This window comes from Pipistrellus hanaki (assembly GCF_964339955.1).
Source record: "Pipistrellus hanaki genome assembly, chromosome: 9".
In the NCBI taxonomy this organism is placed as follows: Eukaryota; Metazoa; Chordata; class Mammalia; order Chiroptera; family Vespertilionidae; genus Pipistrellus; species Pipistrellus hanaki.
In genome coordinates this window covers 30,818,336-30,844,977 of record NC_140511.1, presented here as the reverse complement: position 1 = coordinate 30,844,977, position 26,642 = coordinate 30,818,336, and the positions used below count along the sequence as shown (strand labels likewise).

Sequence of the window (26,642 nt, the reverse complement as noted above, 5' to 3'; positions counted from 1 at the left end):
AAGTAACCAAATAATTTACCACTCCCAATGAAAGTTCCTGCAAATGTATCTTTCATTACCCCATTTTTAGACACACATGGCTTTAAAAAAATATTTTTTATAACTTACCCTGACACATGCAACATCAGCAGCATGTAGAAGACAAAGAAGAGATTATGAGTGTACCAGAAGATATCATAGTTAGAAACTCTGAAAAAGAACACAAATAACTTAGTTTCAATGCCACTTCATATTTCATCTCACTGAAGAGTGTGCATTTCAAATATGTCACAATTGAAAGTTCAAATATGAGTTCATCTGAGATTTATCTATTATGTCAAAGGACTTACATACCATGCAAAGACAACTGGCAAAAATTATACATAACACTATCATATTTTTGTATTTGAAATAAAGACATGAAAAAGTTAAAATAAAGTTTACTTTAAAGATATGATGTAAGGCTAAGGAGCAGTTATACTCAGCATTTATGTCTATTTGCTGACCTTTCTATAGATATTCTCAATTTTTAAATGACTTCAAAAACAACTAATATTCCTATTACAATAAATATTTAGAGTAGTTTAAAGAAAATTCAAATTGAGAGGAATTAAGTAAATAATCATTAAAGTTTTATATTCTTTTCCTGGACAATGTACAACCTTGGTGCTTCTGTCCTGCAGGAAAACAAAGAGCCTGAATAACACAATCTATAGAATGTTTGAGACAAGTAAAAAAAAAACTAACAGTTACTTTATTTCATATGTCCGGGAAGATATTACTATATTAGAATCTTAGTGGTGGAGGGCAGATATTTATAAAAACTTCTGAGAGGATTCTGATTCAACCCCTAGAAACTTTTAGAACTCTTGACGTAAGCAATGGCCCAATTGATTCACACTTACTTAATTCGGTTTCTGCTACCACAAACAAGGTCACTAACAACCTTGTCACATATGCCTTTTGCACATATCTAAATTCTTTCATAATTATGAGTGGAATTGCTAGATCAAAGATACACATATGCAATGTTTTTGATACACATCGTCCATTGCTCTCTGAAAACATGTTTATCAATTACAAATCCAACTTTAGGAGTTCCTTTTTCTTCAAACCCATATTCCACTTTATAAGTTTTCATTATTTTGTGTAAGTGGAATTATTTCATTTGTGTGTTATATATAAACTTTTAATTCTTCTATTACTTATCAATTCATAATAATTATCCATTTCTATAGTGGATTTTCCTTAATTTTTATGAGTACACTATTCAAAATTTAAGAGTGTACTAGTTCCATTTAACTATAATAATTTGTCAAATAACATGGACTTGTATACATGCATATAAGTACAACCAATGGACACAAAACTCTGGGGAGGGAGGGGATGTGTGGGAGGGAAGGAGGGGGTCAAAAAAAATCAATAAAATATATTAATAAATAAATAAATAAATAAAATTTAAGTTAATTACAGTTATATCAAATGTTTTAAAAATGTTTAAAACTTGTCACTTTCCAATAACTCAGCTGTTTAATTATGAATGTTCGCATACATATTCATTACTACTGTATCAAGTGTGCTGAAAATAAAATATGATGTACTAATGAAAAAAAAATAAAATAAAAAAATAAAGTGGTGAGCTAAAAAAAAAAAAAACATTTCATATTTTATAACATGTGTTGCTTTAGTTTACCTATTTTTTGAAAGTCAGATATTTTCAATATTTTTCTTGTCCATTATGAGATCTGATAGAGACTTAAAGTTTCTTCTAAAATGTTAATGTTGTCATTTTTTAATAGCTAACTAAGTTATGTTGAATTTTATTCACTTACTCTTTATTTTCATCATAAGTTTGTGATGGCACCTTTATTAGTAGGTTCTTATACAAAACAAAGTGTCTTAACAAGGCTTTCTATCATCTCTATCATTGGTTCAATGTCTTGGTTATTTTTGCAAGTTCTATAGTTAAGGAAGCTTTATAATTTTAATGTTTAGTAAGCCACATACCCCCTTTTATTCCTCTTTTGGAACACATGCTTAGATATTCCCTCAGATGAACTTTAGAATCACTTTGTTAAATTCAATAAGCAAACAGCATAACCTATCTTGGATTTTGACTGGAATTGCAACAAATTTATAAAACAATTGAGGAAGAACTGCATCTTTATATTATATAGTCTTTATTCAAATCTCTACTAATTTCTCTCAGTGAGGTTGTGTTTTTTCAATATAACTTTCACTTAGTTTCTTTATAAAATTATTTGTAGATATTTTATGTTTATGTTAAAATTATCAGTGCTATCTTTTTATTTTACTCAATTTTCAAACTTATAATAGCTATTATATAAGAGCTATTTTTAAATATATGTTTTGTAATCATTAACCCATTTTAACTCTTTTAGTTGATATAAAAATTTTTTTCCATAATTCTCTTGAGTTTTCTGGCAAGGCAATTATACCTACCTTTCTGGAAGTAATGATAATTTGTTGTTGCCTTCTTTCTAATAATTCTAAATGTTTAATTTAGAATTTAATAATTCTAAATGTTTGATTTCTTATCATAATGCCATCCTTTAAAGAAATTAAAAACATCACTTTGGCGGTTTCATAATTTTCATAGGAATGTATCTCATATTTCACTGTAAGTATGAAGTCAATTCTGGCCTTTATAATTTTTCATTCAAAAAGAAAGTTGACTTTTAGTTAACTCTAATGAGAGTTCAGATTTAACAACTGCCATTTCTAAGTCTCTCGAGATGAGGAAATATGTTTGAATTATTGTTCTTTGTTAGAATATATTACTTATATTAACAATTGAACCATTTGGTGAATTATTAAACTACCTTCAATGCCAGAAATCAAATAGTGAAGTCATATTTATTCACCTAATTTCTCTAATGTTTTATTTCCTTACTAGTAAAGAGAAAAGGTAAAATATTATCTCTATGATCTATTTAAGTATTTCATGATTCTCACAAAGAAGCTTAAAGAAAAGCAGAGCTTTATAATCTCTTTTAAACAAATGAAAACATTAACAATGAAGTCACAGTCACCAAGTTATTTATGTAAAGGCTTAGTTGAGAACAGAAGCTGATCTTTATATTCCTTTCTACAACCCTATCTCTCAATTAAGGATTTTTTTTCTAGATATAGGACATTTACATACTTTATTCTTATAAATAAATATGTTAGATACCCTAATTTTTCTTCAAGAGCTCCTAAACCTGAAAAAGTAAGTTTTTTAATTATTGACCTAACTAAATTTAAATCTTTCCCACAAAATTGGCACCCTGCTGCCCAAATGTTAGAGATTTGTCTTTCTATAAGGTGGTTTTTAAGTCTTATAAAAAGTCACAAAAATGGGCTTACCAATTGACTCAGCCATTCGCCATCTAAGAATTTTTCCATAGGACATAATTAAAAAGTATGCAAAGACTTACAGAGAGTGTGTTTGTCTCACAATTGAAATACTGAGGGGGAAAAATGGAATCAACCTGAAACAGACAATGATAGAGGGCTGGGAGAGTAATGTATGTCTATTTGGTAATATGCTGTGCCGTTAGTAAAGAGAAAAATGCTCATAACAAGATTTAAGAAAAAGCAGGTTTAAAATAGCACATATAATAAAATGGTCCAATTTTGGTAAAATGCAGACTTGAAAAGACTGTGTGAAAGGGAGAGAAAAAGAGTGATTTTGGTAGATGTATGACATGGGGCATGAGTGAGCAAAAGCAGGAAGAATTAAGTATACAGACATAACACCAGGAAGTTTATAATGTTAATCTGATTGGTGACTTTGCTTGTGAGATTTTGAGGTGTACGTTTGTGAGCATAGATGTGTGCAGAAGTGCAAAGACAGACTCATTTGAGCATGGTGTGGGAGACAATTACTTTCAAAGTGTGTGTGTGTGTGTGTGTGTGTGTGTGTGTGTGTGTGTGTGTGTTTCCATTATATTCAACACCTCAACAATTAGGATGAGCCCTAACTAATTTGGCTCAGTGGATAGAGTGTTGGCTTGCAGACTGAAAGGTCCCAGGTTCGATTCTAGTCAAGGGCATGTACCTTGGTTGTGGCACATCCTCAGTAGGAGTTGCAGGAGGCAGCTGATCCATTTTCTCTCTCATCGATGTTTCTAACTCTCTATCCCAATTCCCTTCCTCTCTGTAAAAATATAAATAAAATGCATATTAAAAAAAACAATTAGAATGACAACTTTTGAAGATCATATAGTTTCTTCTTTTTGCTTTCTTAAGCAAGAAGTTTCACCAGTAACATAAAATACTGTAAAATATTGTGTAAAACAGATGTATCCACCAGAAAGAACATGTGAAAGTGTTCATAAAAATGTGTGTCTGCAATTGCTCAAAATCTCGTAACTAGAAAAATACCGTGAATGCAGATATTTCTGATTATTTTAGCAGATGTCAACTATTTCTCCAAAGTTTTGTTTGGAATATTACATTAAATTACAGCAAAAACAAACTCATAAGCAGGAAATGAGTTGTAAGCCAATTTTAAGTGCTATGTTCCTGTGCATACATGTTGAATTCAATTCCATGTCTCATAGACACACAATTCTCCAGGAAGAACGCTCCTGAAGAACTTAGATTTCCTTAGTTTAAAAAGTCTCCATACACAATTCTTTACCAACCTAGACTATTTGACCAAAACAGAGATTCTCTTTTTCCAAAACAGGAAATGATGTATATAGAAATGTCTTTACATCACTCTTAGTTACCCACAATAGTCTATTCATAGGAATACTACACTAGCTAAGCATTCTGGTTAAGGAAGAGTTTTTCTACACATGAAAATGAAGATAACCTGAAGAAAATGAAATAATCTGACCCATAAATATTGAGGCCGTGCCTCTGACACTCACCGGATAGCGTACGTAGAAGCTGTAATCATCAGGAACAGCACCAACACCATTAAGACGCCTGTCAGGCCAGGAACTATAAAAATGTACATAAGTACATGTTAAAGTAAGTCATACTGAGAGAAAAAAAAGTACAAAAATCATTGCCTTAACATCCAAAGTATTATGCTGCTTCCTGGGAAGCCCGATTCAAATCAGATACCTCCTTTGTATGCCTTCTCTCAAAAGAGCACTTTTTAAAATTAGCACAATTTCAAAGAACTTAATACAAAATAGTCCTTTCTACCTTTAATAGAGGGTTTGTTTTTGTATTTTCAAAAATTCTACAGGTACATACTATATTAACTGTTAGTAATTAATACTTGTTATATGATTGATATTCAGCACCCTACTGGTTTGGTTGTCCCTACCATGGCACTAAACACCTACTCTCTCCTCCCCTCTTTAATGTAACTAGGAGCTCCTTCCATTTCAATTTCAAATAATTTCTTCTAGGCTTCTTATCTAGAATGAATGTTTAAAAAAATGTTAAAGAAAACCTAAAAATTCCTAAAAGCCACAACTTCAAGTATAAAACAGAAAATACTGGAATTCAAGAAAAAGAATCACAGAGCTGGTGTTTTCAGAACACTTGCAGAAATATTTCTTCTAGTATGAAAACTTGCTGAAATCAGCCCTTCTGATATGATATAACATTTTTAAATGTGCAAATATGTTAGTTTTTAAAATTAATATTGACATGATAGATTATTACAAATCCATTGTTAGCTCATATAGCATGTCTAAAAATGGGTAGCTCAATATCTATATCAAAAAGAGCTAAAACCAAAATATTCTCATTCTAGATTATCTCTTTACTACCAAATATAATAAGCCTATCTATAAATTACCTTAATTTATTCTTAAAATCATATAAGTAACAGTAACTTCTAACTGTCCTAGCTGAGAGATTTCATGTTAAATCTTCATAGAAAAGCTAATGAAACAATTCTGTCTCTAAAAATATAGACATCTCCCCACTTCTCTGTTTTGCCAAGGAACCATCTACGAAACAGAAAGGCTATCATGGACTGTAGCAGAAGCAGAGAAGCTGGGTACAAAATTAGAGCAATATATCATAGTACATTACTGTATTAGGATTCCAGAGGGTTAGGATCTTTAAAAATTTTAGAAATCTCAGTAGAAATAAATTTCTACATGTAAAGGGCCACAAGAGGAATAAGGGATTTAGTCTTTGGATAATTAAATCTTTAGTACTCTTTTCTCTACTCTTCCCAGTACACAAAGTTGGAAGCCAAACCACACTTGCCTTTCCCTGATGATGTGCCTAATCCAAACCATCTCTTCTCTCCACTTCTTTTCCCATCAACCTTCCCATCGCCCAGGTGAGGACTTACTTCTTAGGGGTAAGATAACTACACTAGTTTACACTAAAAAACTAATAGTTCAGAAAAATACTACTTAAAAAGAACAGCATGCTTACAAAATGGCCGTCTTCCCACTCTAAAGATATTTACCCAAGAGAAACAAACATATATCCACAAAAGACATGGGTTCAAAAATGTTCATTGGCATTTTATTTTGAATAGTTAAGGTCTGTAAACAACTCAAATCTTCATCAACAGATGAATGGATAAACAATTGTGATATTATTAGCTGTACCTAGAAGAGTAATCAGTGGTAAAATACACACACAAAAACAGCAACAACCATGGATTGTTGATTTATACACAACAACATAGATGAATCACAAAAGTATTATGCTGAGTGAAAAAAGCCAGATCCAAAAGAATATAAGCTCTATGATTCCTTTTTTATAACACTAGAGGCCTAGTGCATGAAATTCGTGCAAGGGGGGGTGGGGGTGGGGGTCCCTCAGGCCAGCCTGCACCCTCTCCAATCTGGGATCCCTCTCACAATCCAGGACAGCTGGCTCCCAATTGCTCTACTGCCTGCCTGATTGCCCCTAACCACTTCCGCTTGCCAGTGTGATCACCCCCTAACCACACCCCTGCCAGCCTGAGCAATGCCTGACTGCTCCCCTGCCAGCCTGATTGCCCCCAAATACCCTCCCCTGCCAGCCTGGTTCCCCCCACCTGCTCTCCCCAGCAGGCCTGGTCCCCCCAACTGCCCTCCCCTGCTGGCCATCTTGTGTCCACATGGGGGCGGCAATCTTTGACCACATGGGGGTGGCCATCTTCTGTGTTAGAGTGATGGTCAATTTGCATATTACCTCTTTATTTCATAGAATTTGAGAAAATTCAAACCATTCTTTAGTAATAGAAAGCAGATTAGTTGTTAGGATAGATAGAGGGTAGGATGCATTATAGAGGGGTACAAAAACTTTTTAGAATAATATGTTTGTTCCCCTAATTTTGGTCATAATTTTACAAGTGTAAACATATGTCAAAACGAATAAAGTAGCATAATTTACATATGAATAATTTAATGTACTTCAATTATAATTCAATAAATTTTAAGAAAAAAGAGGTCTTTCTTGCTTCAAGTAATTAAAATAGATCCTATTTGACCAAATAAATAAATAAATGACAGAATCCCAGGTGGCTCCATAATGTGAAATTTGTGGCTGAAGGCCTTTCCAGTGATTTTATTATTTTATTATTCCAGAGATTCACTAATGTCTGCTGTGTTTACATATAAGATTTCCTATGTGGTTCTAAACATGTCAAGATTAATTATGGAATGTTTGCAAACCACTTCATGGAGAGGACACCTGGGGGGGAAAAAACTGAGAGTGTTTAAAATAGAGGCACAATTTCCAAAGTGTATTATTGGAACATTAATTCTTTGGGATATTAATATATATTACTTAAGGATTTTAAAACTATTCCTTGAGAAGTCACAGGGCACATTAATGTATTAAAGTTTCTGAGAAATGCTCAAGTCAAGAAACCAGTTTAAATTTGAACAGATATTTCCTCAAACATTTAACTAGAGAACTCCTTTCACAACAGAAGATGAAAAACATATCCAAAAGACTTAGAGAGGGTAAGACAAGTTGGCCTCAGTCATTTAACGATGAATTAGACACTCCAGACTCCTTGAGCAATGGTATGTTTATCCTGGCATCATGACCCCTGTTACTTTCCTTAGGCCAAACTGTGATCTCACTGAATCCCATCTGTAAACTAGGACCAATCAATTCAATGCTTTTTAATGAAAAAAATTCATCTTTTTTTCTATCTCCCAGAATATAAAAAGGCCAGAGTTTATAGTTTACAAGGTAACTTACTTCAGGTCAATGAAGAAGAAAAACTTACAGCTAGCAATAAAAAAAATATATATTGCAATTAGAATGATCCAAAAGAAGGGGTTGGGTGATATCTTAAGAAATTATGATTTTTTTGGAATTAAACAAATAGAGTCTGGCCAAAAAATTATCTAAGATATTGTAGAGAAGGCCTATGCATCAAATAGTAGAGTTAAACAAGTGTCTTTTATCCTTTCAGTGAATATTTTCTGGTCATCTATAGTGATCCAGAAGAAAAAAATGAATCCTGCTCTACATTCTAGTCTGGGAGATGAGACACACAGGTAATTGTAACGAGGGCGTTATGTGCTAAAAGAGAGCTAAGCATTATGTGTTTTTGAGGTACATCAAAGGTTACCCCAACCTAGCCTGAAATGACAGTTTAGCTAATGCTGAGAATATTAGCCTCCATTCCTACACATAGACCAACAGTCAGGAAGCACAGGTTGGAAATTATTGGGTTAGTCTAACTTCACTGGGCAAAGTTACTTGCCAAAGTGGAAGTACACTGTGAACTCTTTGAGTCCTTCAACTTATGGAGCAAAACCTATACTTGTTTCCTTGGTAAAAATAAAACATAAAAAATAAATGTATGTGCTGAGTGAAATAAGCCAGTCAATGAAAGAGAAACACCACATGACCTCACTCATTTATGGATAATAAAGAACATTATAAACTGATGAACCAAAAGACAGATATAGAGACAGTAAAGCAACAAGCAGACTGTCAAATTACAGCAGGGAGGGTGGAGAGATCTGGGGGAGATAATAGATCAACCGAAGGACTTATATACATGCATATAAGTACAACCAATGGACACAAAACTCTGGGGAGGGAGGGTATATATGGGAGTGGGGGGGTGTTAAAATATGTACACAGATAATAATTTAATTTAAAAAAGGTATAAAAAATAAAATAAAAAATAAATGTATAGCCAAAACCAGTTTGGCTCAGTGGTAGAGCGTCGGTCTGCGGACTGAAAGGTCCCAGGTTCAATTCCGGTCAAGGGCATGTACATTGGTTGTGGGCACATCCCCAGTAGGGGGTGTGCAAGAGGCAGCTGGTTGATGTTTCTCTCTTATCGACGTTTCTAGCTCTCTATTCCTCTCTTCTCCTCTCTGTAGAAAATCAATAAAATATATTTAAAAATAAAAAAATAAAAAATAAATGTATGAATGTTTATTCTTAGTGCTTTTTATCTATGCATATTAGATCCATTAATTTGTAGCCTTTAAATCAAAGGTCCTCAAACTTTTTAAAGTGGGGGCCAGATCACGGTCCCTCAGAGAGCTGGAGGGCCGGACTATATGAACTACTAATTCCTACTGTAACACCTCGGCTGCGCTCACTGCCCAAAAAACCTGGCGGGCCAGATCAGACTCCTCTGCGGGCCGCATGTGGCCCGCGGGCCGTAGTTTGAAGACCCCTGCTTTAAATGAATTATTTCACTATACTGCCAGTTCTAGAAGAAACTAAGAGATAATTTTCATTCATATCCAGATGTGGTCAGCAATATAGCATCTTGTATTCATTACCCTGTTCTTTCCAACTAGAATCATAATTATATTTGTTTAGGAGAGTTTTTCTAATATAAATTGGATATTGTGCATTTACCAAATTTGGTGATAGGTAGTTAAGTATTTTTTTTCCTTTGTTCTAAATTCTAAATTCTATTTATTTATTTATTTATTTATTTATTTATTTATTTATTTATTTTTTCATTAAGCTATTATGTGTGTACATACCTTTTAAGTGAATGTTTGAGTAATCTAATCTTTTAAATTTATTTTATTTCTTAAATTCTTCAAACATTTAAAAAAAATTAATTTAGTGAGTCTATACCATTAATTTTGTGTCACTTGAACTGCCTTTACTTTTTATAAGATACTCTTAATTTCTCAGACCTAGGTTACATTGAAAAATTTTAAAGAGAGAGAGAGAAAAGACTATGTAACATTAAACAAATTAAAATCCAAGAAATATGTCAATCAATAAAAAGAATTCTTTATCACTAGAATAGCTGAAAGCATGTATGCAGTTCTTCATCAGGAACTAAATTTTTTTGAGGCGTTATGCCTGACAAAATTCAAAGATAGCTATAAAATAGTTTTAGACAGAGATGTATTAGTAAAACAAAACTAGATTAAGCCTATTTGTAGAAAGCAATGTCACTTATCCCATTACTATTCTTAGATTCTGCCTTGTTCTCTTACCTGCTTTTATTCAGTGGGGTCAATCAGAAACCCAAGGAGCTCTAGACTCATGCTTAGGGGAGTCCCACCCTCATTCCAAGCTGAACCCCTGGGAAGTGGATGGCTTGTTTTCGTTAAATGATGTGGACTGAGACACCAAATGATGTTAACATGCTGATTTTGGGTGATGCATGTGGTTTGCACTGACAGAAACTCCACAAAAATATTTGCCTGGGTCCTTGGCATGCCCTTGAGACAGCACTGTCCCACCCTGGAAAAGCTCATGTTCAAGTGGAAAAGACAGCAATATGTAAGGAAATAAATTATTTGACAACATAATATTTTTACCATGTATCTTTAGAAACCTAGACCAAGAAGAGGCCAGCTCTGCCTAGTGGAATTTGTGCAAGGCAGCTGAGATTTAAAAGTTGAGTAGGAGTTGGCCAGGTAATAAAAAGACAGTAAGCTAAGAGAGTAGGCAAATGTAGGTGACAGTGAGAAGTTATACTCAAGAGGTCTGTCGAGATGCTCCATCCGGGTAAAACAGAAGCTCCCAAGGTCAATAGGAAGATTAATAAAACACATTGCCAGGTCCCAGCCCAACAGACTCTCTAGACTGGAACCAGGAAATTTGTATTTTTAAGTATTGTCTCTACTTAATCCAACATCACTCATGAAAATCTCTGGGAAAGAGCAGAGGTGATAGGGTTTCATGCATAGGTGGAAAGATCACCTGTTTATATAGACATATTAATTATACTAAATATCTTAATGGAACATCTTTATCATTTAAGAACATTTTTTATATCTTTGTAAACTAAGCTTTTTAAAACATTTCAAATGTTCCAAGGCTTCAACTATGCTGTGTGCTACAGAAAATAATATCAAAATATTTACTTCTTTTACATTATTCCACATGAACCAAAAAAATACATTGATTCACACATAAAGTTTTATTTTTCTGCTTTTTCTCCCCTCCATTTCTCATGCAATTCTTAGGACTTAAATAAAACCATGTTTCAATGAGCAAAATTGTAAGCAAAACTAAATTGCATTCCTAAAAAGAAAAAGGTGAAATACTTTGCAAGGGGCAAATATCATAAGCCAGAGACAAAATATCTATATATATAAAGACCAGTGACCGGAATGGTGGAATGACCTGAATGACCAGAACAACTGGTGGCTATGACGCACACTGAAGAAGCCAACTAGCCTGATCTGGGCCCTGATCGTCCCCCCTCCAGCCTCCAGCTGGCTTGGCCCCCAGTCGGCCCCCAACACCCCAATCATGGGCAGGGCCAGCCACCAACTGCCTGCAACCCTCCACCCTAGCCCAATGGGCTACGGTCAGGGATGGTGGGCCAGACCCCACCCGTGCACAAACTTCTGCACCAGGCCTCTAGTATTTTATAAATCTAACCATCCATATAATTGTGACATGGATGGGGAAGCACCTGATTACTTGTTCTTTTTCATCATAAAATTATTGAAAATAAAAATAATGCATTTGACAGGGCCATGCCTCAGTTCTATATACAAGTCTGATCCTTAGTAGGGTGTTATAGCCAAGCCTTTATCCATCTCAACTACCCACAAGTCCTAATCCCTGGAATATGTACTAAAAAATCCTCCAAAATACAGTTTTCTCCTTTTTCAGTATAAATGTAAAGTTGAAAAGAGAAGAATTTTGGTATGAATTTTACTAAAATCACAGTAAATTTTTGGATGTTCATACATGGTTTGAATAACAAATTAACAGTCTAGACTGAGATTTCATGGACAATATGCTTCAGAAGAAAAAGTAAATTACAAGTAAAAGAGGGGACACATTACAAGAAAAATAACTGATGACTGTTTCTCCTCTGTTTTATGGGTTTTAATATTGTAAAATATCCAACTAAGTACTGAATTATCAGAACTACAATGATGCTCAGAGTGCTTGATGTTCCTTTCCAGCACCTTGAGGCCAGGAACCTATTCCACATGTATTATCTCCAACAGTACTTGCCACAGCAGAGTGCACAAAGCAGGTCCTCAATAAGCATATGGCATTATATTGCTTTCATTGAGAGAACATATGAAAAACAAATGCATTTGCTTACTCTTGCTCTTCATTCTAACCCCAACTACTTGCCTTGTCCCTTTGTTGTCATTGCAACTTTATGCTTGAACTCTTCCTAATATTTGTTCTGATATGCAAACGTCTATATATTATATTTTAACATAAATCTAACTGTCATACAATTTTATGATGCGTATTTTAAAAAAATGTTCCTGAATTTTAAGAAAGAGCAATGAATAACAACTTACCACTTGTGAAGAGAAGTTTTCTAGGATCCTGAGAAAAAGGGGGGGAAAATATTTGAATGAAAGATAAAACATTGATAATATCACATTCTACAAGGAATTGGGCTGGGCGTGAGATCCATGTATTAATTACTTAAAATACTATTCTCCCATCAAGTTTCATAATGGTTTCATGATGCTAAAGTAGATTATAACAAGTACAAATTCAACTTAGAGAAGTCTATCCATCTCTGAGTTGAGAAATGAGAGGATGAGGAATGCGAAGGCTTAAGCTTCAACTTGATGGCTAATGAAAAGCCAGGGGCTGTGGTCTGAAGTCCACTCTTTGACCAAATTGAAACTCAATATTTTTTGCTATAATGTGGAAACATTAATACCACGATTACCAAACTACCCCTACAATGTATCAAGACAGTGGGACTCAAAAGTGATAAAACATCCAGGAAGGGTTGGTACACTGTAAATTCAGTGCAAAGACTACTAATTGAGAATTTATGTTTCAAACATCGTGAAAGGTAATGAGGATAAAAAGGTTCCCCTTACTCAAAAAAATAAAGCATTAATATTGTGTTTTCTTTAAACTACTTATCTCATGGTGTAATGAATCTTAGTCAATTGCTTTTCTATCTTCTGGGAAACTTAGATTAATCCCCAGTAAATTTGTGGATTTTTTTTTTCAGCCTAATAGTGCTTGATACTGCTCAACTTGTGAATTTCATCCTATGCTTCCACTGAGTCTGGGATCAGGCCAGGTATTTACAAAGTAGGAAGGCTCTGTAAAATACAATTCCAGGGGCACTGAGTACGGACCACTGGCTTAGGAATAGCTCCTGATCCAGCTTAGGTCAACTGCCTTCTACACCTGGCTAAAGAGTAACATAGAGCAACCCAATGTTTAAACAACTGCTAAAAATAGAAGATGAGCTGAATGAAGTGGGATAAACAGCTATGGGAACTCAGAAGATGGAACAATTAATATGGCCACAGAAGAAAGATGGAACGTGAGAGTAAGAGTTGGTTTCACAGATGACAAGATGAGGCAGATTCAACGAGGCCAAGAATTTGCCGCCATCACAAGTTTAAGTATGTATCACTGAAGACCTGGAGGAGGCAGAGTGAAAGCAGAAAGCAAGAACAATAGGTGAAGGGCACAAACCTATTCTTTTCAGAGACAATTCATAGAAGAATATATCTGTATTTTCATGCAACATATGTGTGTGTATTTTTCATCTTTATCTAGTACACATTGCCTTTATCTACAAGGTAATAAAAAATATTTATCTTAAAAAAGAGGAAATGGAAATAAAATGGGACAATGGAAGGAAGGAACTAAAAAAGGGGGAAATATAAATTTTAAAAAATTAGTTACCTTTTTTCATCCATCAGTTTGGCAAAATGTTTTTGTGTTGTGTTTTTTTTTTAAGTGAGGTGTAGAAATAAGCATTCTGATAAACTTGGTAGAAGTATATCAACTGGTGAACTTTTTTGAAAGGAAATTTGGCAATGTCCATTGAAAATTAAAAATGAGTATGCCTTTGAAACCAAATGCTACTTCTATAAAAATGCCTAGCAGTAATGTACCAATAATAATAATAATATTATTAATAATAATAATTTATTGGCGAGTAAATCATAGAAAAACTAGAAATCAACCTAAACATCTGTGAATAAGGAAAAGGCTAAAAAGATATAATAGCCTGTTAATAAGAAGGGAATAAGATATATTTCTAATATAGCAAGCCACATTACATATATTTATGGAAACAAGTAAATTGCTGAGAAATCTGGATCATAAAATACCATGTAAAATATCTTAAGAGAAAACATAAAATTATTAACTGTGGCTATTTTGGGAGGAAAAGCTTTACTTTTCATGTACTTGGGAGTTTTAAAGTATTTTACACTGAGCATATATCCCTCTTAAAATAAAAAATAAAATTAATGACTACATGTATTAAAATATTAAACAAAATTATATTACATTTTTAAAAAATATTAGCAGTATAGTTATTAAAGACATATGAATTATAAAACAAAAGAGAGAAGCAAAGAAGGCAAAGTTAAAACAGGAAATTGCAGAGGACAGAGGGTTGGATGGATGTGGTGGTAAATTGGGAAGTGGTGGCTCTGATCTGAATTCATTACATGAAAGAACTTCCATTGTCCTGCTATAAAGCTGGACTTTCCAGTGGTTCTTGCACACTACAATCACCCAGCGAGCTCTTTAAAAATAACAATGCCTGTCTGGCCGGTGTGGCTCAGTGGTTGAGTGTCGACCTATGAATCAGGAGATCAAGACACATGCCCAGGCTCGATCCCCAGTAGGGGGGGTACAGGAGGCAGCCAATCAATGATTCTCACTTACCATTGATGTTTTCCATCTCTCTCTCTCCCCCTCTCTCTTCCTCTCTGAAAATCAATAAAAAATATATTTTGAAAAAAATAACAATGCCTGACCCAAAACCAGTTCAATTAAATCATACCGGTGGCTTCAAAAACACTATTATAGTCAAAGGATTTATCAAAGGCTGCTTATGATTTCGGTTTTGAGATTTGTTTCTGTTTGCTATTTTTTTGTTTTGTTTTGTTTTGGGAGGGAGCCAAACATATGAGCAATATTAATCTAGCTAAAACTGGTGATATGTGGAGGAGAAAAGAGAGTGAGAGGAGAATATCTCATTAAGTCACTACCAGACTTAGCAGAACAGGGAGGGTTCTGTCAGATGGAAAAAGGAGCAGTGGGGTTTTAATGCTATCTTGGCATGAAGCAAGGGCAGCCCGGGGACAGGATGAAAATACTGAGCCACAGAGATCTAACCAGGGCTGTGCATATGCTGCTCACCAGGCTCTGGCCTGGCCCCTCCCACACATAATTTCATTTCATGGGCAGCTGCACATGGAGAAAGGCACCCCTAAGACAAGTATTGCCTGCCACAGAATTCAGCTCAAGGTCACCTGTTTCAAGGATTAAAAAACAAAACCAATGAATGAATCATTATAACTCAATAATGGCCGAAACCGGTTTGGCTCAGTGGATAGAGCGTCAGTTTGCGGACTGAAAGGTACCAGGCTCGATTCCGGTCAAGGGCATTTACCTTGGTTGCAGGCACATCCCCGGTGGGGGGTGTGCAAGAGGCAGCTGATCGATGATTCTCTCTCATCGATGTTTCTAACTCTCTATTCCTCTCTCTTCCTCTCTGAAAAAAAAATCAATAAAATATATATTTTTTTAAAAACAAACAAACAAAAAAACTCAATAATGTCCTGATTATCCAGGACCCTCAAATGATCAACCTGTTTTTCTGCCCTGTTTCCCCCAAGCATAGTTTCTGAGTTAAGGATTGTTACCCTGGAATGGCACTGTGGACAGTCCCCACTGCATGACAGGAATTAGACAAAAGCTGTTGGGAGGCAGAAGGCAGGCTTGAGTGGCAACCATCTGAACACTGCTCATCAAAAAGAGCAGACACTCGTCCAACTCCCATTTCCAGCAGAGGAGACTGCAAAACATTAATTACCTCTATTTCCAATGGAAAAGGAATAAAACTCAAGTTGACAACTGCATTTAAGAGCACTCAAAAGAAGCAGTAAGGTACAAATTTTCTGTGAAAATGGCTTGCCCTCATTAGTCATCTCATGATGAGTGGAAGACAAATGAGGAGACAGACACCACCCACCTCGTCTCGGTATCTTGCTACATTCAGTTCAAGGAAATCCTCACGGTAGTTCTCTGAGAAACTGAGGACATTCACCAGGTGGGCAGCCACGTGCACACCTACAGAATTGCACCAGGCACAAATCAGTGGGGTTAATTTTCAGGAATGTTCTATGAAGAGGAGTCAGCTTTTCCCTCTAAGTAAATACAGGATCAAACTTTGACAGCTTCGTGAGCAATAAAATTTTAAATTTAAAAGGGGAGTTTTAAAGACACAAGCAATCTTAATTATAGACAGTTTCAGTATAAAAAAAATCAAGTAAAGAAACTGAATTTTCAAAGGCTAAAATAAAAGAACCTTTGTAAGTCACGATTAAATATATATATTAGAGGTCCAGTGCATGAAATTCATGCACGGGGACTGGGGAATGTCCCTCAGCCCAGCCTGCACTCTCACCATTCTGGGACCCACTCTCTGAAAATCAATGAAAAAAATATCCTCAAGTGAGGATTAACAACAGCAACAAAAAGGTGATCAGAGAACTAAAGTGGATTAATTAACAAGCAATGGCAAAGTTTCAAATATATAAAATAAAGAACATTTAAGTGAGCCTCAACTTTGGCACAGGTATAAAACATTATTTAAGCAAAACTATCTCCTATGGCTTCAGCACTTCAGAAATTAATAGTAAAAAATTACCTTTATTTAAAATTAAAGATTTATGTTAACTACATACTTAATGGTCAAAAGCATAAAGGCTTCCTTTGAGGAATAGCCATTCTTTCTGAATTCTCCTAAATATAAGGTCTAGGTGGTATCTGTATGAGATACACTCTCCTTCTTTATAAGGCCTTTTAGGTCAAAAGAATTAAAAGCTTCTAATTTTAGTCAGCAGGGAGAAAGCTATGCCAGGCACTCTGTATAGCAATCTTACCTAATAATAGACAAACATGTAAATTGAATGTACCTCCACTACACCACCAGCCAATCAAGAGTGATATGTAAATTAACCCAACAAAGATGGTGGTTAATTTGCATACGCAGGAGCCGAGTGATGGGGGCATTCTGTCCCATCCTGGTCTCTTAGGGCCTCTGGGCAGCATAGGAAGGCAGGGCCAGAGTGAAAAGAGGTGGCTCTGGGGCCTGAGTGGAAAGGGGCTGGGCTGGAGTGGAAAGATGGTGCCAGCAGCCAGGGAAAGGAAAGCCCATTCTAACATGAATTTTCATGCATCAGGCTTCTAGTTTTAACAATAAAACACTGAGGTAAGTAGAATCATCCCTGTCTTACAGATAAGAAAACTAAGATTAGAACAATAATTTAGCTAAGTCAGACTACTAGCGAGGGGCAGAATGCAGACCCCCTTGGAAACATGCTCATTCATGGCAATACTCTACACCACCTCAGTAGTGGTTATTCTGCAACTGAACCAAAATATTTGAATGCAAGTATGGTTGAGAACAAATGAAGCTATGAATGTGCCAGTGTTTCATGATCCCCTTCCCTAGCTCTAATCTATCCCTAACCCTTATCACACCCTTCGCCCCCATCTCTTCCTGATGTGTACTCCATCCCTAGATGTGGCTGTATAGGAGTTCTAATCCCATCCCGGAGCCTCTCTCCATCTCTCGCCTCCAAAGGAGGCAACTACCAATGGGAAGATAGATGTTCAGGAATGAGAAAGTGAAGAAATGCTTGGTAATTATTAAAAAGCTTAAAGTCTAATATATCTTGGTAATAGCTGTATCCAAACACTCCTGGTTCAAAATTGCCTTACATAACTATTCAGACCAAAGGTCCCTAGCACCAAAATAGATCTATTCTACAAATAACAACCAGATAAAAATGTCAGGGGCTATGCCACTAAGATAATTACCCCTCAGACTGTAAACTATCATAACAAATTCTACCCTAAGAACTTCATACTCATGTTCTCTGAGCAGAAGGGCAGCTGGGGATAAACCCTACAAAATCCATCTCCAGAGTCTATGCACTTAATCATATATTTATTACTTTCTGCTCCAAAGTATTTTAAAGTATTATATAAATACTCAGGATAAATATTTATTTTAAAATGATTCTTGAAAAAAAAAGTTTCTCACTTTATATTTCAACTTAGAATTGAGCGGGATCAATTTCCACAAATTTCTGAAATATGCTCTTCTATGTAAGTATCATTTTCAAGGAAATATTTATCAAATAAAATTTTGGGTGGTATCGTACTCAATGAATTTACATTTTTCAATCCAATTTTGCTGCAGTTACACTCCTATTATATCATTAGTTGTAGAGCTTAAAAACTTTTAGTTTGCTTCTTTCAATCTTTTTTAAATTAAATTATTTACCTCTAGGAAACAATCATTACTAGCTTGGAGGTCAAACTTAGCATAAGACACACATTTTTTGCCGGGACCGGTTTGGCTCAATGGATAGAGCGTTAGCTTGGGGACTGATGGGCCCAGGGGTTCGATTCCGGTCAAGGGCATGTACCTTGGTTGCAGGCATATCCTCAGTAGGGGGTGTGCAAGAGGCAGCTGATAAAAGACTCTCTCTCATTGATGTTTCGAACTCTCTATCTCTCTCCCTTCCATTCTGTACAAAAAATCAATAAAATATATTAAATAAAAAAAAAAGACACACATTTTTTGTAGCACCAATAGACAATCCTCTTTAAAAACATGGAAGAGAAAATTAAGCTTAAGTATTAAGAAAATCATGGGTTTGTGATAGTAAATAATTTATAGAATAATTAAAAATACCATTTATAAAATATGATTATAACATAATAGTTAACAGCTTTTGGTTTCCTCACCTGAGAAAATACAGATAGTAACACCACAGATGATATGGAATGTTCTGCTTTTATCCAACAACCTTCTGGTTCTCCTGCTTGGAACCTAAACAACAACCATTTACTATTGTAAAAATGATGCAGTAAATAATGTATGTGTGCAAAGCTTTTCACTACAGCATTTTTATAGTATCAGTGTTTTAGAAACATGACAGAAGCCTATCAAGTTAGAAACCAGTGAGACAAATTATGATATATCTAATCAAGGGAACAGTCAAACCATTAAACAGAATGTGAGCAGACTTATTATTGATATTGAGAAATGTGTAAGATTTATTGTTAGGTAAGAGTTATAAAACATAAAATCCTATATTGTTTAAAATTAGTAGCATTCTATGTTAACTTATCCATAGGTATTTACCCCAAATTGTAATCAGCAGTTGTCCTGAAGGAGAAATGCTAGGGGAAACCTTCACTGATTATTTCAGATATTTCTGGAATTTTTGGATTTCACTATATATATGATTTCCTTTTGCAGTAAAAATAAAGAAAGGTTATATTTTAAAAGAAATAAATTTCATTTAATTGCCTGTTTGATCTTAAGGAAAATAAAATGTCAACCATCTTAAATAACTATGTTTCACACTCAGGGACAATTCTTTAAGACATTAAATACTGAGAGACCTAGATGGGCACTTGTAATCTCCTGCCATTTGTCTCCTTTTTCTTCATGCCGAGCCAAAAGCCAGCCGCAGAGATCACAACCCACATTTTACAGTGGTAGGCAACCAAGAGTTATTTCCACAAATTGCCACATTAAAAGTAGAGTTTCTAAATGTAATCACATGGAAAGGTTGAGCAGTATTACTGTAGTAAATCCAGTCATATAAAGTTCACAGGACAGCAAAGTGACCTCACATTTACAACTCCTTTTCAAATATCAGTATCTAGCAGCAGTGTCTTACCATCTTAGAGAAGAAAGGAATGACCACAATACAGCATACACCACACACACACACACACACACACACACACACACACACACGGATAATTAACAAAAAGAATTTCAAAGTGCTTGTCTGTTCTTAAATCCTTCATTTTACACTAAATATCCACACATGACACCACTATTTAATCAAGACATTTTCTAAGCCTATTACGTTGCTCAAAACGGGTATGTATTTTAAGAGATAAATTGCCATCAACACTAATACTCATTCTGTGCATTGCTCAAAAGCCACAGGGCTGGAGTGTGCTCTCAGGGACCGAACTAAATGAAAAACAGGATCGTGATGAGGCAGAGTACTGTAGAAAGAGCTCAGAACGAGGACTGATCTTAGCTCTGCCTTTCATTGGTCTCATGATCTTCCAGTGACTTAAACCCTGTATTCCTCAGCTTCTGCATCTGCAATGTCTGATTACAGAATCACCGTGAGACTTCACAGTTAAATATGAGAAATGCTTAGCATAGCACTTGATGCCACTATTAGTAATTTGTTCGATAACCCTCTGCCTTTAGTGCTGTTTTCTGGAATAGTTCACTAATCATCTTGGCAGGTGACATGGTCTTCCCTGTCATGGCTGAAGCAATGGCTCTAGCAGAAAATCAGACCAGGAGAACTAAGCAGGACTAACCTGCTGCTGTTGCACTGGATTTGTATGCTGCGACCTGTGACTAGAATTCTATGTTTCTTACCTTCTGGGATCCTCGAAGGTAAGCCAGGAGTGTCCGGCACATGGGTAACAGGATGAGGCTGCAGTTGAGGTTAAGAACAGATGCGGAGGCTCTGCTTAGACACAATCCTAGCTGAACAAATAAAGCCAGGGTCAAAACACAGCCAAAGGCACGGGTACACTGCAAACATGCTGCAGACCTCACCCTGCTCCCTTTAAGGATTGTGGTAAATGCCCAGAGTGTTGAATAACCTCCCACTTTCCCCTCACCAAAACCCTAAGAGAAACTGGTTTATTTCTGCTCCAGCACTGCCATAAAAGCTAGACCTCTCATTTCTACTACTGTTATTCTGGTTGAGTACATTCTTCCAGCACAAAGTCCATTTCTTGTTCTGCCCCACCATGCTGTTCATGCTGTTCATGCTGTTCAAGAGTCCTAGAGAGCCGAAACCGGTTTGGCTCAGTGGTTAGAGCGTCGGTCTGCGGAATGAAAGGTCCCGGGTTCGATTCCAGTCAAGGGCACGTATCTTGGTTGCGGGCACATCCCCAGAAGGGGGTGTGCAAGAGGCAGCTGATCGATGTATCTCTCTCGTCGACGTTTCTAACTCTCTATCCCTCTCAATTCCTTTCTGTGTAAAATCAATAAAATATATTTTTTTTAAAAAGAATCCTAGATAGCCTCCATATATTCACTTCCACACTACTGCAGTGTTGAATCCTCTGTTTGTCAATTAGATACCAAGAACTTCAAACCGAGCTTTGTGTTTATGTTTTCTCTATATATTTAAGGTTGTTTTTTTTCTAATTGCAGTTGACATTCTCTCTCTAGAACATTCTGAGCCCCCTTCCACACCACCACCTGCCTGTAAGCTCTTCACCTTACTAACTACCCATCTTTCAGGTTTCATCGTCAGCACAAGTCTAGAGTTTGACCCTGACCCAAAATTAGGAGAGGTCCCAGATCAGCTGTGTCTCATGCAAAGCTAATCAAAACTACATTGCACAACATACTTTTCCAAAAAAAAAAAAAATCTGTCGCCCCTTCAGTATTGATGCAATGCTTCTTGGCAACTAATTTTAATCCAATTCTTGCTAGATTGTCATCTGCTATTGTCTGGTACTACCCACAGTCTTCATATGAATAGTTTATCACATGAAAACAAGAGACAAGGTCATATCTGTACACTTTTCCAGAAATAAACATAGCATTATTATTTTAAGGATATTGGCTAAGAAATAAGTGCAACTCAGATGCTTTTCTTATCTTAATCTTAAAATGGTTCGTGCCCTGAGATTTCCAACTTAACTCTTGGTGAAATAGCAAGTCTATTGCACAGTCTTTATTGTCAGTATATGAAATATTATTCCTGAAGGGGAAACCAGGTAATAAGTAGTGTCAGAAAACCAATAATTTTCATTGACTTATATAAAAAATTTAATATTTCCAGTTAGGCTATTTCTACATCATAAGTCAGAACACCTTAGGGAGACTGTTCATTATATCTACCAGTAACTGGACAAATAGAATAATCCTCTACAGACTATCTTTAAAAATGTTAAGTATAATTTTCTCACCTTGATCAGAAATATAATTATCCTTTGAAAATGATGGGTTTTTGTTATTTAGGCCTCCAGAGAAAAAGAATAATTTTTATATCTTTTGACCTGGCTTCTGTACATTAAAAAAAAATTTTAACTCAAGGAATTTTAGATAATATTTTTCCGGCAATATTAATGTATTAGGACAATAATTCACTTAAAATACATCAGCTAAAAGTCTACCATATTAAATTTAGGACTTAAGAGATACAAATAAGTTATCCAAATTTCCTTGTGGTTCAATACATTAAAGAAAATTCTTATACTTCATTTTCTAACTATTTTTGTGTCTCTGGAGTGTTTTATTATGTTGTTTACATTAAATCACTCAGCAATTTAATTCAAAGTGGCTCTAAGTGTTCCCTTGGGACAGCTGAAGTTTATTTTGGCATTCCACTTCTTCCTTTAGATGCTGCAACATCTAACCAGAAATTTTACCAAGGACTCATTTCCTCATCTATGTTTGTTCTTGAATGTGCTTAGCTCTTTCAACTAAGATGAAAACATTTTGTTAGGTTATCAGAGTACAAATTCCCTCATTCAGAAGCTGTGGCGAGAGTGAGGAAAATGGAGACAGATCAAAGCAAAGTGGCACAATCATCAGCTTACTACCTGGGTAACATTCTACAAACCAGGGCATCTGCTTTGTTTATTATTCATCCATGACCTCCTTAAGAATAAACTTCCTCAAATGGCTTCTGAAAAGAATTGACTGCCTAAGTTATGTGCCCTTCCCACTCCCTGGGAATAACTTGCTTCACCATTCCTTGGGACCTTAACCAGCTAGTCTAGTTTTCAAATTTCATTCAGGTTAGTTGTCACTAGATGGCAGTGTTACTTTCTCATTTAAAATCCTACCTGTCAAGGTCTCTAAAATATAATGGAGAATACCATATGTAATTTTTAAAACTAAAATTATAATTTAGATAGATATTAATAAAACATAGCTTAGTTCTTGCTATATAGACGGAATGTTTGTGCCCCAAAATTCACATGTGGAAACCTAATGCGAGGGCATGTGGAGGTAGAGCCTTAGGGAGGTAGTTAGGGTTAGATAAGATCATGAAGGGAGAACCCATGTTATGATCAGTGCTCTTAAAGAGGAGGAAGAGACCAGAGCTCTCCTCCCTCTTCTCCATGGGAAGACACAGCAAGAAGATGTCTGACTGCAAACCAAGAAAAGATCCCTCACCCGACAGTGAGTCTGCTGGTACCTTGATCTTGAATTCCCCAGCCTCCAGAACCATAAAAGTGAATGTTTGTTGTGTAAGCTACTCAGTCTATGGTATTTGGTTATAGCAGCCCAAACTAAGACAGTCCTATTAAAAAAAAATTGTAAGACACTATGCCATTTGAAGAAAGTGATGAATTTAACACCTGGGTATATCAAGTAGCTGGTTATTTTCCTAAAAATCTCAAACTCATGGTTTCTTACCTTAAATTTTCTACTTAATAACTATGAGTCTTGATCTGCTTAACTACCCTAGTCTGTAAAGTTGACAAAGATAAAATGTCTTTATCTGTAAAGTTAATATAATGTAATATACTTAGCTCTTAGGACTTTTGTGGGGGGAAAAAAGTCTTTAAAAATGCAAGCACTATATAAGATGGATTTATCGCCTTAGGGTCACCATATCCCGTTCTTTCTCTAAATGGTCTCTTCAGTACTTTATAGAAAGTGTTCCGCTTACATTACTCACTCAACACATTCAGTGTGATTTGCACATATGGCAAGGCACCAGGGGTTCAACAGTGAACTAAGAACAGAACATGCCTTTGGATGCTTATATTTTAGCAGGAAAAGCAGATATTGAATCAAATAGTTACATAATCAAATGTAAATTATAACAGTGGTCAATAGTGTGAATGAGAAATGCAGAGTATGAGCATGTGTGACAGGACATGAGATCTCAGTAGGAAGGTTAGAAACACTTCCTTGCTTAAGTTAAAAATGAACCAAGGCCTGGAGGGTGACAGCAGGCATCATCTAGGAATAAGAAGGCCATCCATGCAGAAAAAACAACAGCATGACAACTGATATGTGGCAAATGGGAGCACAGTGTGCACTTGAGAAATTACTAGAAGGCCGACATGGTTGAACTGGAAACGGAGGGTGATGTAACATAAAACTGGAGTAGTGAGTAGCAGTAGACCTTGCTGGACTTTGTGGGCCATGTTAAGAATGGGTAGCTTTAGCTGAGACCGGTTTGGCTCAGTGGATAGAGTATCGGCCTGCGGACTGAAAGGTCCTGGGTTCGATTCCGGTCAAGGGCGTGTACCTTGGTTGTGGGCACATCCCCAGTAGGAGGTGTGCAAGAGGCAGCTGATCGATGTCTCTCACTCATTGATGTTTCTAACTCTCTCTCTCTCTTCCTCTCTGTAAAAAAACAATAAAATATATTAAAAAAAAAAAAAAAAAAAGAATGGGTAGCTTTATTCTAATGATATGCAGAGTGACTGTGCCTTAAGCAAGGAGGCGGTATGAAGAGACCAGTATTTGGTAATGATTACTCTGAATGAAGTGTGGAAAACCAATTGGAATTAAGTAATTTTGGCAATTATAATACCTTGTGTAATCACCACAAAACTCCTTGTTTGAGACAAGGACTACATTTTATGGCAATTATATCTAAGTCTGATATTAAAAAAAAAAGGGGGGGGTCAGTTTTGACTAAATATTTTACTAAATTTATTTTTGCTAATTCACTAAAATATATTTATAAAGTTGGAGAAACACACACACACACACACACACACACACACAGAACAGCCTAACCCACATCCCACTATCCACCCAGTGTCTACCCCCAACCCTGACTGAAGGTTACATTTTCCCAGAGACAACAGCTTATCCCATTGTCAAGTCTTCTATTTTGTTTTCCTACACTTAGACGAAATCTGTCCCTGTAACTTCCACTCACTAGGTTACTCTAGATATTCCCAAGACAGACCTTCAAACATTGAAGAGAAAAGTGAAATGATCTCCTAGCCCAATTTCTTTTTCTTTATGCTAAACAAATTGGGTGCTTATAAGGTTCTTGATACAATTTTAAGACTCCCTGATCATCTCAGTGTCCTTTCCCAAGACACCACGTGCTCTACACAGACTAAGTGGACACAGCAGCACTGAAGATCATCATTTCCCTTACTAAGGACATGGTCTGCTTATTCATGTAACTATGTCACATAATGGATCATCTTGAGTTTGCAACATATAGATTTTCTCGCATGAAGTATCACTAAGCAATAACCCCCGCTATCCTATAGGGAAAAAATGGAGGTGTGAGAGAGCACACATCAATACAAGAACTTTTAGCCCCTTTTATTATAATAGAGGCCTGGTGCATGAAATTCATGCAGGGAGGGGGTAATCCCTTCAGCCCAGTCTGCACCCTCTCCAATTCGGGACCACTCGGGGGATGTTTGAATGCCGGTTGAGGCCCAATCCTGGGGATCCAGTCGGACACCCCTCTCACAATCCTGGATCGCTAGCTCTTAATCGCTCACCTGCCTGCCTGCCTGGTCGCCCCTAACTGCCTCCCTTGCCAGCCTGATAGCACCTCACTGCCTCTGCATGCCGGCCTGATCACCCCTCATAGTCCCCCCTGCCAGTCTCGTCACTCCTAACTGCCCCCTCCCTGCTGGCCTGGTCGCTCCTAACTGGCCCTCCCCTGCCAGCCTGGTTGCCTCTTACTGCCTTCCCCTGCTGGCCTGGTCACTCCCAACTGCCCCTCTCCCCCCGCTGGTCTGGCCGCCCCTCACAGCTACCCCTGCCAGCCTGGTCGCCCCACGCAGCCTGTGTGTTCAGTTGTTTGGTAGTCCCACACTAACCCCCCTGCCCCTTCCCTCCCTGGGCTGCCAGCACCAGCTTCCCTCTGGCACCCAGGACCCAGGCTTCCCTCCTCCAGCTACCAGCAGGCACCCAGGACTCAGATTTCACTCTGGCCCTGGCTTCATCCAGGAAGGACAACTGGAATGATGTCAGTCAAATAAGCATATTACCCTTTTATTATTACAGACTAGAGGCCCGGTCCACAACATTTGTGCACTGCGGTCGGGAGTTCCCTCAGTCTGGCCTGCACCCTCTCACAGTCCGGGAGTCCTCAGGGGATGTCTGACTGCTGGTTTAGGCCCATGGGGAGCTGGCCAAAGTCAGCATTCGGACATCGTAGTGCTGCCAGATATGGGAGAGGCTCCCGCCGCCACTGCTGCACTTGCCAGTTGTGAGTCCGGCTTCTGGCTGAGCAGCGCTCCCCCTGTGGAAGTGCACTGACCACCAGGGGGCAGCTCCTGCA

At 36.7% G+C, this 26,642-nt stretch overlaps 1 protein-coding gene across 2 annotated transcripts in view; it reads right to left on the bottom strand.

Annotated features, from left to right (window-relative positions):
- Positions 1-26,642, bottom strand: part of NOX4 (NADPH oxidase 4) — a 150,790-nt gene that overhangs the window by 102,372 nt on the left and 21,776 nt on the right. Inside the window, exons 3-8 of one of the 2 annotated variants that reach the window (XM_084894647.1) lie at positions 20,771-20,881; positions 19,096-19,180; positions 16,307-16,404; positions 12,633-12,660; positions 4,863-4,935; positions 109-189 (exon numbers count right to left, since the gene is read on the bottom strand). In XM_084894647.1, the coding sequence (XP_084750773.1) occupies positions 109-189; positions 4,863-4,935; positions 12,633-12,660; positions 16,307-16,404; positions 19,096-19,180; positions 20,771-20,881 (476 nt within the window). The remainder of the gene's footprint in view (positions 1-108; positions 190-4,862; positions 4,936-12,632; positions 12,661-16,306; positions 16,405-19,095; positions 19,181-20,770; positions 20,882-26,642) is intronic. The other variant, XM_084894648.1, reaches the window with a different exon arrangement.